General features: G+C 35.1%; 1 protein-coding gene across 2 annotated transcripts in view; it reads right to left on the reverse strand.

Annotated features, from left to right (window-relative positions):
• Window positions 1-8,913: 8,913 nt before the first annotated feature.
• Window positions 8,914-14,518, reverse strand: part of LOC129256916 (mucin-2-like) — a 30,730-nt gene continuing 25,125 nt past the window's right edge. For both annotated transcript variants that reach the window (XM_064097447.1, XM_064097446.1), the window contains exon 4: window positions 8,914-13,674. In XM_064097447.1, coding sequence (XP_063953517.1) covers window positions 12,428-13,674 — 1,247 coding nt within the window. In that variant the 3' untranslated portion in view covers window positions 8,914-12,427. The remainder of the gene's footprint in view (window positions 13,675-14,518) is intronic.

Genomic DNA, 14,518 nt, shown 5'->3' on the forward strand with positions numbered 1-14,518 from the left:
TGATCGGGTGTGAAATGATTTGCCTATTGATATACAAAAGGTACAGTGAAAACCATTTTCAATTTTCTGAGAAGATCACATTTCTTTGATTTTTTTACCATTCGCTATGTAGGAATGCTGCTCGCATATGACGTCACAAATCAAATAATTGAAATTCTAATAACTTTTTAATTATTTGATGAATTTTTCTCAAACCTTCGGCAATATTTTTTATTATTTTTTCTGCTATTTTTACAATGAACTTTTTGTCAGGGTGAACTTCCCCTTTAAAACCATAGTCTGATTTAGCAATGTTGATTATAGGAGTCTTGCATGATTCCCGTTACCCATTTCTTTATTGGCCAAATTTTGGAGAAGATTATAACGCTTGCCATTCACAGGTGGATACTTACAAAGAATGTTGCTGACAACAAAACCCCGTTTAGCGTGTCAAATTTTGGGCCTATTATGGTAACTTTGCCATCCAATTACGGTAACAATACTCATCAGCCAATCAAAATCAAGGATTCCAAAAAAAATACAATTGGATTGTGCAACGGGGCCCAAGGAGTATGTTCGACAGTTACTGAGCTTGGAATATGATAAGAATTGGAAGCTTGAAAGTATATTAGTTATTCATTTCGCATATTAAAAAAGGGTAGCCCCAGACAACATTTGTTGGTTTTCATCAAGCCCTTATAATAAACAATACATAATATATACTGTTGAATAATACAAAGCAAGTATGACACTAAATATGGGTAAAAAATTCAATATTATATAGTGACTATTCAATATAAACAATAACAGAGCTTACAGAAAATTAAGTCTATACAGAAGCAATTAATATAAAGGCAAGTTTACTTTTACAAATTAAAAAAAACATGCATGTAATGATTATAACAAAAGGGCAAATATAGTACAAAAAATAATAGGATAGTGGTCTTGCCTTCCATCATTAGGCCTACTTATGACACGGGGAATGTTAAAAATTTGTTTATCAAGGGAGGGGTTGATTTGAAGGCATATGGGTCGTCCTGCAATGATATATACATTATAACTTTGATTAACAACGCGTCTCTATTGGGAAATCGTTCCAATCTGATATTGCAGTGGACACATTAATGATCGTTTATACAATTCGGTATCTTGGAGGATTAGTTGATGTGAATTGCGTGTTATACGATGTGCTACGTCATCATGTAAAACATTTTTGGGGGTCAATATATAAGGGGGTGCAAAGATAGTACATACATTTAATGTCATACACACCATAACTTTTGAGTACAATTTTTTCATGTTGGCCAATATAATTGAGTGAGCACTTGTTCAAAGGGAGTATTAACTTACAGCCCAGCAAGGCTCAAGTGTCGGTCAGGAGCCCCCAGAGGAACGCACATATCTAGTCTAGTTCTAGACGATATTAAACGAATCTATTTGCACCGATATATACGTTCTATTCCGTGCGTACGCCCAGCCGAGTGTGCGCGCAAAACCGAGAACCTGTACTCCGAGAAAATATTTTCTCGGAGTACAGGTTCTCGGTTTTGCGCGCACACTCGGCTGGGCGTACGCACGGAATAGAACGTATATATCGGTGCAAATAGATTCGTTTAATATCGTCTAGAACTAGACTAGTCAGGAGGCCGAGCTGAGCGAGCGTGGCCACTGTCCATCGCATCGCGCAGTGCATGCACCATGAATACCGTAATTTCAATCAATCCTCTCCATAGTTCAGCCAATGAACTAATCTTGTCGCACGTGGAAATTTGTAGCCAAAATTTTGACAGAAACATCTCCAGTACGTTTTCGTGAACCTAAAAAAAAACTAGAGTAACATGTGAACTACAGGTTAGAGGGACAGCATAAGGGTAAGTCAGTCCCCATGTTTTTTTTTTAACTCTCTAACCAATCTAACGCAACGTTATGGTCGCCTGCGCTCCTCGCAGAACTCGCCGCCGGGGGAGAAACTCGACGGAAGTCATGCTATAACAATAACCGACGAGCATATACGGAATTAGCAGACTACGCTCGCAGGGATATTTCGGTTTGCTAAAAGTGGAACGGAATAGCGATCGACGAACAGGGGGAAAAAATCAGTCGTGGACGAAAGTGGGCGCTATATCGGTGCGCATAAATTCAGCTAATTGTCAGTGAATTCAGCCGAGGAAATTGATTTTATTTCTCAGAGTTTATTTAAAATTTTGATATTTCCAAGATGAAATTTTGTCACTTTCACATTGATTTATTATCAGCAATTGTTATTCAACAAAAAAGATTCATTCAACTGGAATTTTTGTATCCTTTACCAACACTATCCACGAGCTTTAAAACTATATATGGTTCAGTCAAGTTGGTCCTTATTGTCAAATCTATAAAAAAATGAAATATTGTGTATTTCAAACAATAAAATACAAAAGAAATAGCGAGTGATGGACATCATCGACTGACTCACCTAGTTGTGCATATCACTGTTTTGTGAAAAATAAGCGAAACTTTAAAATGTCATAACTTTCTTATTTTACATCCGATTTTGATGAAATTTTCAGCACTATGCTAGTTTGATTTTTCTCAATTTATTCAAGTCAGCATTTTCCTGGGGTGGACTTGACCTTTAAGATTGAACATTAATTCCAACTTTAGGCTTGAAAATGTGAACTTATATAACAAGTTGTATACAACATTAATGATTATTATTATTCTTCTCTGTATACATCAAATGCCTAAAGTCATGTAAAACCTTTCTCTGTATCTCTTTTTTTTTCTTCTTCGCCCCCCCCCCCCCCCCATTTTGGTATCTCTCTCCCTTTCTTGCCCATCCTTCCCTCACGCTCACTCTAAATAAATCAATATTCACCAAAGAAGACATTTAAATCTAACTGTCCATGGCAAGGACCATATCTCAATTAATTACTATAGTAAACATATTTTCTCCAATGTCAAGGTATCCTGTACACATAGTAATTCAGACAAGCCAAGATGTTTAATTCACAATAGTGATTTGATATTCAATTTTAATAAAATTGTACACCAATACCAGTACATAGCATAATTAAGAATGTTCATTCATTCATCAGATTCTGAGAAAAAAGTAGAAAAATATAGAATACCTTGTCTTTAATATTCATTCAAGGTGATATAATACATTGTTTAAAAATCAAGTCCACCCCAGAAATGTTGATTTGAATAAATAGAGAAAAATCAAACCAGCATATTGCTGAAAATTTCATCAAAATCAGATGTAAAATAAGAAAGTTATGGCATATTAAAGTTTCGCTTATTTTTCACAAAACAGTGATATGTACAACTCAGTGACATGCAAAGAAGTCAGTCGATGATGTCCATCACTCACTATTTCTTTTGCTTTTTATTGTTTGAATTATACATTACTTCATTTTTTTATAAATTTAAAAATAAGGAACAACTTGACTGAACCATATAGTATTAAACAATGCTAATTCCACATGTTCAGGGAGGAATCATTGTTGTTTCACTTGACAATGAGGAGAAAATTATAATATTTCATATTTCATATAATAAAATACAAAGGATATAGTGAGTGGATGATGTCATCGATCTCCTCATTTGCATACCAGCCAGTAGGTGCATATAAATGTTCTGTGAAATTAAGCGAAACTTTAAAATGTCATAACTTTCTTATTTCAGATCCGATTTTGATGAAATTTTCAGTGTTATGTTTGTTGGATTTTTCTCTTTTTATTCAAATTAACTTCTTGTTGGGTGTACTTGTCCTTTAACAAAGGGATAAAACACTCTTTAAAATGTTGGGCAACATACTGTCCACACAACAATTGGTTAAAACTTTATCCAATTCCGGGTAGTTTTAAGCCAATAATGTGCGCTTTAGGTGAAAACTAAACAGTATTGGCTGAAAACTTCCCAGAGTTGGATAATTTTTAACCAATTGTTGTGTGGACAGTATGTTGCCCAACATTTTAAGAGTGTTTTCTGGTTGACTAGTAATGCCTAATAAGTAATAACACCACATATCATATCAGTATGGTACACTAAATGAGGAATATGGTACTTATAAATTGAATTGAATCATTATGCAATATCAATATTATATGTACTTGTGATATCATAACTTTATGTATATTTGAACCATTCTTATGCGCTAAATCACCAATGAACATTCAGTGGTTAATATCATTTACCAAAAAGACAAGTTAACCAGTCTTCAAGAATAGCTCTATGAAATGGCCCCAGGTCACCAGAAAAGTGTGTAAATTTGTGAATAACTTACGAAATACAAAATAATTACAACCAATTATATGTCAATACAAGACATAAATGGATGACTCCATAAACTTGCTCTAACTAAATAACTGATATAGCGACTTGACAACAGATATATACATATAAAAAAAAAAACAAGCACAACCCTGTTCCTTGTGCTCATATAATTCTGAGCCAAATCCTTTATCACAACCCTGACCCTTTAAAAAAAAATAAAAGTGCAAGCACTCTTGGTTGATAAGAGAGGACACATAGCTTTGTCAACAAGATGGTTCACGGACCATCACAAGTCTCGACTGACTTTGCGAACAAAACATGCAATATGATCTTTTGACCCCTAGATGACCTTTAACCTGATCACCATCATCATTCATGAACTTACACACATGTGGTATTAACCAAGGGTCATTCGTACAAAGTGTGATCATAACTGATGCATAAATAAAGAAATTAGAGCAAGTTGAACAAAAACTTCAACAAGTGGAATGCCTCTGGCCGTCTCACCTGCATCACGCGATGCAATATAGCAGCAGTGCTGATTTTGAAAACTACTATAACTCGCACAAGATGTTCAGTGATACTTGGTTACTCGTATTTCCACGTTTTATGAATTAGACCAATACACTTATAGAGATATGATGGCAATTCAACAAATACCCCCAACGTGGCCAAAGTTCTTTGACCTTACATGACCTTTGACCTTGATCATGTGACCTGAAACTCGCACAGGATGTTCAGTGATACTTGATTACTCTTATGTCCAAGTTTTATGAACTAGACCAACACACTTTCAAATTTATGGCTGTAATTCAACAAATACCCCAATTTGGCCAAAGTTCATTGACCCTAAATGACCTTTGACCTTGATCATGTGACCTGAAACTTGCACAGGATGTTCAGTAATACTTGATTACTATTATGTCCAAGTTTCATGAATCAGATCCATAAACTTTCAAAGTTATGATGGTAATTCAACAGATACCTCCAATTCGGCCAAAGTTCATTGACCCTAAATGACCTTTGACCTTGGTCATGTGTCGTGAAACTCATGCAGGATGTTCAGTGATACTTGATTAACCTTATGTATAAGTTTCATGAACTAGGTCCATATATTTTCTAATTTATGATGACATTTCAAAAACTTAACCTTAGGTTAAGATTTTGATGTTGATTCCCCCAACATGGTCTAAGTTCATTGACCCTAAATGACCTTTGACCTTGGTCATGTGACATGAAACTCAGGCAGGATGTTCAGTAATACTTGATTAACCTTATGGCCAAGTTTCATCAACTAGGTCCATATACTTTCTAAGTTATGCTGTAATTTCAAAAACTTAACCTCAGGTTAAGATTTGGTATTGACGCCGCCGCCGCCGCCGCCGTCGCCGCCGCCGTCGGAAAAGCGGCGCCTATAGTCTCACTCTGCTATGCAGGTGAGACAAAAATGGATGGACATGACCTCACATCATTTGACCTTTTGCCCCTAGATGACCTTTGACCCCAGCTGAACATAAAATAATAACATTTTGTAACAGACTAACAGGATAGTGATCACTAGGTCTCTGCTGAACTTCTTCAGGCGAGACAAAAGAACAAGTGTAAGCAGACCAAGAAACAAGGCATAAGCTATTTTGTGTCTCGCCCACTTATGAAAATAACCAGAAATATTGTGATTTGCAAGGGCACGCAACAGAATTGTATCAAAACTTCATTGTGAAATGACTGGGATGGAATAACACTTGTCATAAGAGTCCTGCCCATAAACTTTAATGTTGACCTGAAAATGACCTTAGACCTTACCATGTGACCTCCGATTGCAGCATAACATGCAGGTCTCCTAACTACATCTACAATCCAAGTTTGGGTGAAAAGTGACTTACAGTTGCGGAGTTAGGTGTCATAAGAGTCTTGCATGTAAACTTTAATGTTGACCTGAAAATGACCCTTGACCTTACCATGTGACCTCTGACTGCAGCATAACATGCAGGTCCCCCAAGTCCATCTACCATCCAAGTTTGGTTGAAAAGTGACTTACGGTTGCGGAGTTATGTCTCATAAGGTTTGTGACGGACAGACGACATTTGGATCCCTAAGTCTCGCCTTCACCTCCGGTGGGCGAGACAAAAATGAGAATGCAATCAGCTTAAAAATGTTTACAAACCAGGGTTGGAAGAGTAATTTCTTATATGTCACAGCAAAGAGCCTGCTATATAATCCCTTAAAGGGGTACTTCGGGCTGAAAATATTTCATATCTAAATAAATAGAGTAAAATTCACTGAGCAAAATGCTGAAAATTAACAAATAACAAAGCTATTGAATTTTAAAGTTTAGTAATATATTGGAAAACCATTGTATGCTCGTCGTCAGGAATATTTATTGGGTGGGCTAATGTCACATCTCCACTTTTCTCTTTCTTGTGTTATCACATGGAGTAATAATTGTTTCTTTCTTTCATGTGGGAATTATATGTCTCCTTATAACAAAATAAGTAGCAGCAAGGAATATCAAATGCACTCAATCAGTTGTCAATCATATTTTCCAGTTATTGGAGGAAAAAATTGAATAAACACAATTTCATATAACACATAAGAACAAGTGGGGATATGACATCATCAGTTTGCCTATTGAATATTCATGAAGACATGCCTAGAACTGTTTTGCCGGAATAAAGCAAAGTTTAAAATGCCAGAGATTTGTTATCCCTTGTCCAATTTCAATCAATTTTTCAGTCTTTTCTTTGCCTGATTATTTGTTATCTGTTCACATCATTTTCAGCCTGAAGTACCCATTTAATCTACAGTAAAATAAGGCAAATGCAATTGTTGGTGCAGGAGCAAAACATATCAACACCAGGTATATCAAGATCATTCAATTATCACACACACAATATCCATATATAAAAAGTACATGTAATCTTTCACTGTATATCAACTAAAGGCAGTTAGTAGTTTACATGTAGTTCAAAATCAAATTAACTGATTGAGTTGCTAATTCAATCATAATTAAAATCAGAAAGTGGCTAAGGCTTTAAAATAAAAAACAAGTGGAACGCCTCTGGCAGTCTCGCCTGCATTACGCAATTCGATATAGTAGCAGTGCTGCCTTTGAAAACAGCTAATGAATAATCATTCACAGAAGAAAACACCAATATGATAATAAAATATTATGTCCATTGACCAAAAATCACCTTTGACCGTGACTATGTGACCTACGACATGTGCAAAATAATCATTCATAGTTGATTACCCTTATGTCGATGATTCATGAGCTAGATCCATAAACTTTCTTAGTTATGATGCCAATTCAACACATACTCCCAACACAGCCAGAGTTCATTGACCTTTAAATGACCTTTGATCTTGGCCATGTTCCTGGAACGCACAAAGGGTATTCAGGGATACATTACTGCTCTTATGTCCAAGTTTCATGAACTAGATCCATAAACTTTTAAAAGTTACATGTATGATGACAATTCCACAAATACCCTGAACATTACCAAAGTTTGTTGACTCTATATGACCTTTGACCTTGGTCATGTGACCTGCAATGCACACAGGATGTTCAAGGATACTTGATTACTCTTATGTCCATGTTTCATAAATAGAAAGTTTAGTTATGATGACAATTCCTCAAAAACTCCAATATGGCCAAAATTCGTTGACCCTAAGTGACCTTTGACCTTGGTCATGTGACCTGAAACTTGCACATGATATTTAGGGATACATGGTTGCTCTTATGTCCAAGTTTCATGAACTAGATCCATAAACTTTTTAAGTTATGACGATTCATCAATTAACCCCAACATGGCCAAAATTTGTTGACTGTAAGTGACCTTTGACCTTAATCATGTGACCTGAAACTCACGCAGGATCTTCAGTGATACATTATAACCCTTATGTCTAAGTTTTTTGCACTAGGTCCGTATACATTCAAAGTTATGACATTTCAAAAACTTAACCTTGGTTAAGATTTCGATATTGAGTCCCTCAACATGATGTAAGTTCATTGACCCTAAATGACCTTTGACCTTGGTCATGTGACCTGAAACTCAGGCTGGATGTTCAGTAATACTAGAATCCTCTTATGTCCAAGTTTCATGAACTAGGTCCATATACTCTGTAAGTTATGATGACATTTCAAAAATTAAACCTTGGTTAAGATTTCAATGTTGACGCCGCCGCCGTCGCCGCCATCGGAAAAGCGACGCCTATAGTTTCGCTCTGCTATGCAGGCGGGACAAAAAACAAGTGGTCAGTTATTCATCAAGATATCTATTATTTTGTGATAAGGGTACCATCATGCCATACTATTAAGAATTCTTCTATCACTACATGCTGAATTGTGCTTGGTCACCCACATGATCTGCATAGCTCTCAAACACAGTGCATGGTGAACTTATTTGTTGCCATGTAAGATACATGTAGTTAATGATTTCAATCTAGTTTCTGAATTTCAGATATTGCTAACTCTACATGTACATCAGGGAGAGGTGTGGTGTACCTCTCATTCTGTAAGAATCAAATCTATTTCTACTTCCAACTAAGATATTCATCAATTTGACAAGTGTTTTTACAATGCAATTTTAAAGGCAAGAATAAATAACATGATACAAAAATGATATGTTATAATTTGTACATTCAAATTACTTTTCATATTGTCCAAATTATATACAAAAAAAACTTATTACATAAGATAGCAACATAGCAGACAAAACACTTATGAAATATTACATTGAAAGAGTAAAAAGTACTGTTCCGTAAGGTAAGGTTCGATGCTAGCAAAATGAGTTTACACATGTATGTTACAAAATGAATATCTATTCTCTATTAGGAACAACATACAAACTCAGTATACACATCACTGCATCATTATGCTTTACCTTAACACTGAACTCAAGAAGTGTTCAATTACAATGGAACTGGGCTAATAGAGTTACTCATTTGAATACATTTACCATGAATACTTGCTACAATAATTGCAAACCCTGACAGCCAAGAAATTTAAAAAAAATAACAAGAAATTTCCAGAAATATGAAGTTAAATTTCCAATTCAATACTTCATATTTATCACAGAATAGGAATACAGGATATAATTGAAAATTTCTTTTACCCAAAATTCAATAGGAATAGTTGACAGGTATGCAGATTTCATAAGTAAAGTTACTATCACATGTCATATTAAACTTTAATTCTCATTTTACCAACTATTACTCATTTTCTGAGATGATATTAGAATATTCAGTACAATAATCATTATGCTAGGCAAGCTCGTTGTATAGTGATGTCTGTCATGTTTATGTCTGTTTTAGTTCCTCTTGAAAAACATTTAACCAACTCACTTTGGAAAATAAAACAAAAGAATAATTATTTCATCATTACATTCATTCATTTTTTTTTACTTCAAGTACAATAGCGAGCTGAAGGACCTACTTAACAAAGGTTTCAGATCATCATGTGATAGAAGACTTATGAATAGAAGCAAGGATATATATATATACGGAATTATAAAAGCATCAGATTGAGTACATTATTGTAATGGTATACTATGCAGTATTGTGAAAGTTTTGAGAGAATACACTGTACATTTGTTTAAAGTACTATTCAATGTATCTAGATGGGTTTAAAAAGAGTAATATGCATAGAACTACAAATGATAGATCTAATTACAATAATACAATTTCACTTTGACAACAAGGAATCCGATAGGGACTGGTTTTGATAGAATATGTCATTTCATGAAATTTACCAACTTGAAATAAATTAAGTACATGCACTAAGACGTTGATTTGTAATTTGAAAGACTAGTTCCACAGACTCTGTAGGATTCCGATCAAATGTAATTTTTAAAGTATGGGTAAAACAATTCTTTGTCTAATGTATTAAATATTTCTTTGTTTTCCAACTATTGTTTTTTATTGTTTATTCAATGGGAATTGTTGCCGTCTTAATTCTTATAAAAATAATCAATGATTTTAATCAGTAAAAGTAGAAATGATATATTTATGAATTTCGGCTAAAAACACGATTTGTTTTGGATTTGTTCTTAATTCACTAATAGCAATTCTGGGTCTGACATGCACTTACCGTATGGGCACTAGTATTCAACCCGGCTTAATTCAAAGATTTGGACAAATTCCCCAAATATTTAGAAATAGGGAATTTATCTTAATTTCATACCTTTGTTATTTCCAGTGTAATCTGTTGTCGGTATTTTCTTTATCAATCTGTCGACTGTATGCGCGGAGGATCGAATTATGCGGCGATGACCTTTTGCACTGAAATGCACTAGTATTCAACCTAGTGATGATAGATGGCTAATTTCAAAATGGTTTAGATTGCTCAATTAGATCTAGACTTATGTAAGTCTCTGGCTTTGATTAATTCCCTGTTTGGTGTCATCTCAATTGGTCTAGTCCATAGTCGGATGGGACAAGGGCAGATTGAAAGACAGGGCCATCTTTCATCGCTAGGTTGAATACTAGTGCCGACGGATTGAATACTAGTGCCAAAAACCATCGCCGTATAATTCGATCGCCCGCGCACACAGTCGATGGGTTGAAGAAAAAAATAACGGAAAAAGAATAACCAGCATTTGCTCTTGGAAATAAGACGGGTCTGAAATTCAGGTAAATTCTATATTTCTAGATATTTGAGGAAACTCTCCAAACGGGTTGAATACTAGTGCCCTTACGGTACATAATGTTGTGCAATATTGTAACTGCATTACTACATGTAGTAAATTTGGTCTCAAAAGTTGCGCAAGACTTGAAAGTGAAAAGTCAGCGAGCAGCACAAAAAATGTTGAGGGGGGTGCTAATCTGCTGCCCCCAAACCTTTTAGAGTTAACTTAATCACAAATTTCAAATATTCAAAACTGCATATTTTTTACTTGCCTATTCCCTTAATTTTTCAAAATCCAAATGCAATAACACAGTCAATTTATTCATTTCATGATATGTGTGCCACCAAAGTTCATGATCATTAGAAGCCTTTTGGTCAACCAATTTCTACTAAGACATACAATATAACATGGTTCAGGAGTAAGAATTTAAAAATTAAAGATATATTCAAATGAATGATGAATCCCAAGGACAGGGGAAAATAAGAATTAATCTGAAGAACTATGTAAGATACCATGAAAAATATAGTATTTAAATATGGTTTGTAATCATATGAAAGAAAAACGCTGTTAATAATGAATGGTGGTAATTACATACAGTAATGGTCAACCCATCTGAAAGAATCAACATGTCCGAGTTTTGTCACAATAGGGGCGTAATTTACATGCATGTAATATAACACGCAATACAATTCCCTCTTTAAGTAATTAGTCAGACTTGAAATATAGATGTGAATGCATGCTTGTGTTAATCTTGGAACGTAAAAAGTAAAGGTTTCAGCAATTCAATGAGATTTGATGTTTTACCTGGGCGCCATTTCAGAAATACAATTATTGTAACTTTGCCACAGTGGTAACTAACTAGTAACAAGGATCGGCAGCCAATAAACATCCTAGATACCATGAAGTTTAAATAATGACAAATGTAAGTCTTTGTGAAATGGCGTCCTTTTCAGTTTAAATATGTGTGGAGTATTAGAAAACTACATTTTACTGTACTATTGCATAGGGCTAAAACAAACATTCATCAGAATAAACTGAGTGTTGCTTCCTTCTAAAGTTTCGTTTGAAGTAATGTTGAAATCTTGTTCCTATGAGTGCAGTAGCCTATTTTTTTTTATAAAGTAGCTGGCTATTGGAAAGAAAATGTGTTGTCAAAGATACAAAAATAATTTTCACTAAAATTTGAGATAGTGCTCTGTTGCATAAAAATCATTTAATATTATGTTGCTTATTCTAAAAACTTTCACTAAAAAATTCCCAATGAAATAAATACTTAGCCACAAGAGCCTTCCAATGAACTGGCTATACTTGGGCTAACTGATCAACATGAAGAGATAATAATAATACATAGCTTTTATCATTTATGAGGCGCTGATTTATCTAGTTTGCTATTCAATGGCACACTATATATTACCCCGGCTGTAATTCTAGCTGCTAAAGGCGCTTGGTGCATTCAAGGAATTAATCCTGCCAGGTACCCATTCACCTCACCTGGGTTGAGTATTGCACAATGTGGATAAATTTCTTGCTGAAAGAAAACTCGCCGTGGCTGAGATAGCATTAAATCAAATGTCAGATTCTTCAAAGAATCCTCTATCTTGAGACTGGTATGGTGGAGGCAATCTGTAAAGAGGTGGAAGTGACTTCGGATCAGCTACATTATGGAGAATGGGTTGTGAAGTATATGTCGGAGGTTTCATTTCATAAACATCATTTTCAACTTCATTATCAAAGCCATCATAACCCAAGTTCACATGAGCATAGTCAGGCAGTCTATACTGAGGAGGTGGTGGTTTTGGCTCCCTTTGATATTCATGAGGTTTTCGTCTGAAGGTCTGAGATGACTTTACAGGGTCTACATCGATTGGGAGAATAACAGGATCAGAAGTCCTGTTGGGTTCTTTATCATCAAGCTCTCTGTCTAGGTAAATTGGCTTGCGATTCTTTGCAAAGATGGGTTTCTCTTCATGCAGCAAGAACTCCTCCCCACCTCTACTGCGCTTGTAGCAGCAACAGATGATGATGAAACAGAATAAAAAGAGGAAAGACAGCAGAGATGCTGGAAGTACTGTCACAAGAAGAAGGTTGGTCCCTATCCCAGGATACTCAGTAATATTAGTCACAGGCGATAAAGTACTTACAGAACAAATATTTAAGAATATCCTTTCAATGTTTCTAATTTCATAGTTTGGCAAGAGAACTTTTTCAAAGTCATTTGTTGGTGTGCCATTGGGATAGGCCATGCTGCTAAATATATTTTCAATAGCTTCATAGTCACAATGCTTGTTTGTTATGGTCCTATTTGAATATGTCATAACTACAGAACCTTTAGCCAGTGAAGCTATACTGAAAGCATCAGTATTTTGATCTCCAAGATAACTGGCTACACCATCACATAAAGAAACAATATTTTGGCTATCTTCCACAAAATTTTGAAAGTCATTGTTGAGGGTGATGACTAATTCATGATTATACTCTAAAGATCTTTCCTGCACTTTGACAACAAATGCATCATAAGCCACCAGCCCCTCTGAATCTGTTGCAGACAAGAGATATTCATTTCTTGACAATGTGAGGTTGCTTTCTAAAGGCACACCAGCAAGGGTCAGCTGATTATTAACTAGCTGCAGCCAGTGAGAGGAACTCACTGGTTCATGGTCCGTAGTGAGCAGGTCAAGCTCAAGATCAAAGGTTAACCCATCCTCTGGGTCATGAAAGGTGTCTTCTGGGATAAAGAAATACAGAACATCTCCTAATGCAATGTTGATTTCATCAATGGGATACTGGATAATAGGCCTCTGGTTTTCAGGTTCTGTAGATAAAATGAGAGAAGAGAGTTTCATTGGAACAGTTGGTTCCATGACATCTACTCCCATGACAATTGTCCCAATGGAAAATCTGCATGTTAAGCCAATTCTAAAAACTAACCTCCAAAATTAAATAAACCATAATCCTTATTCTGAAACAAATACTATAAATATTACAATCATAACTCTAACCCTATGCCCTCCCAGATATTAAGTCCTGAGAAAATGTTGTGTCACTGAGCAGTTATTTAATGTCGAAATTGATGCTAAGTGAAACGCCAATGAAATCTTATATCATAATCAATATGAATTTAAATAATCCTTTTTTTTAAATTTCATTCTGCATAATTTCAAATTGGCATTCCAAAGGATTTACAAACTAGCACATCAATGATGTAGAGCTTATCCGGCATCTCACAAAAAAATTAACACAATTTTTCATTTCAGCCCAGTTGACACTGTAGTGAATTATACTGGTGATATAAATTGAGAAAACAGAATTGAAGTTGATGAAGAAATGACCGAGAAGCATTTTTTGTGTAATGAATAAATTTTGTATAAATAATCTTCTATTCAAAATTTCTTAATTCTGTGTAGAACCTTGGTGAACCTCATGGAGCCCTCAGATGGAACAAAAAAAATACAATCGGACAACAAATAAAGAGGCATTTATTTATGATCGTGAATAAATTTTGCATAAAGTAGCATAAATAACTTTCTACTCAAAATTTCAAAATTCTATATAGAAGTTTGGTGAACCTCAACGGTCTCAACCTCATGAAGCTCTACCAGATGGAAGAAAAAAATTGAAATCGGACAGCAAATAAAGAAGAAGCATTTTATGTGAAT

The sequence above is a fragment of the Lytechinus pictus genome, chromosome 3 (assembly GCF_037042905.1).
Source record: "Lytechinus pictus isolate F3 Inbred chromosome 3, Lp3.0, whole genome shotgun sequence".
Classification (NCBI taxonomy): Eukaryota; Metazoa; Echinodermata; class Echinoidea; order Temnopleuroida; family Toxopneustidae; genus Lytechinus; species Lytechinus pictus.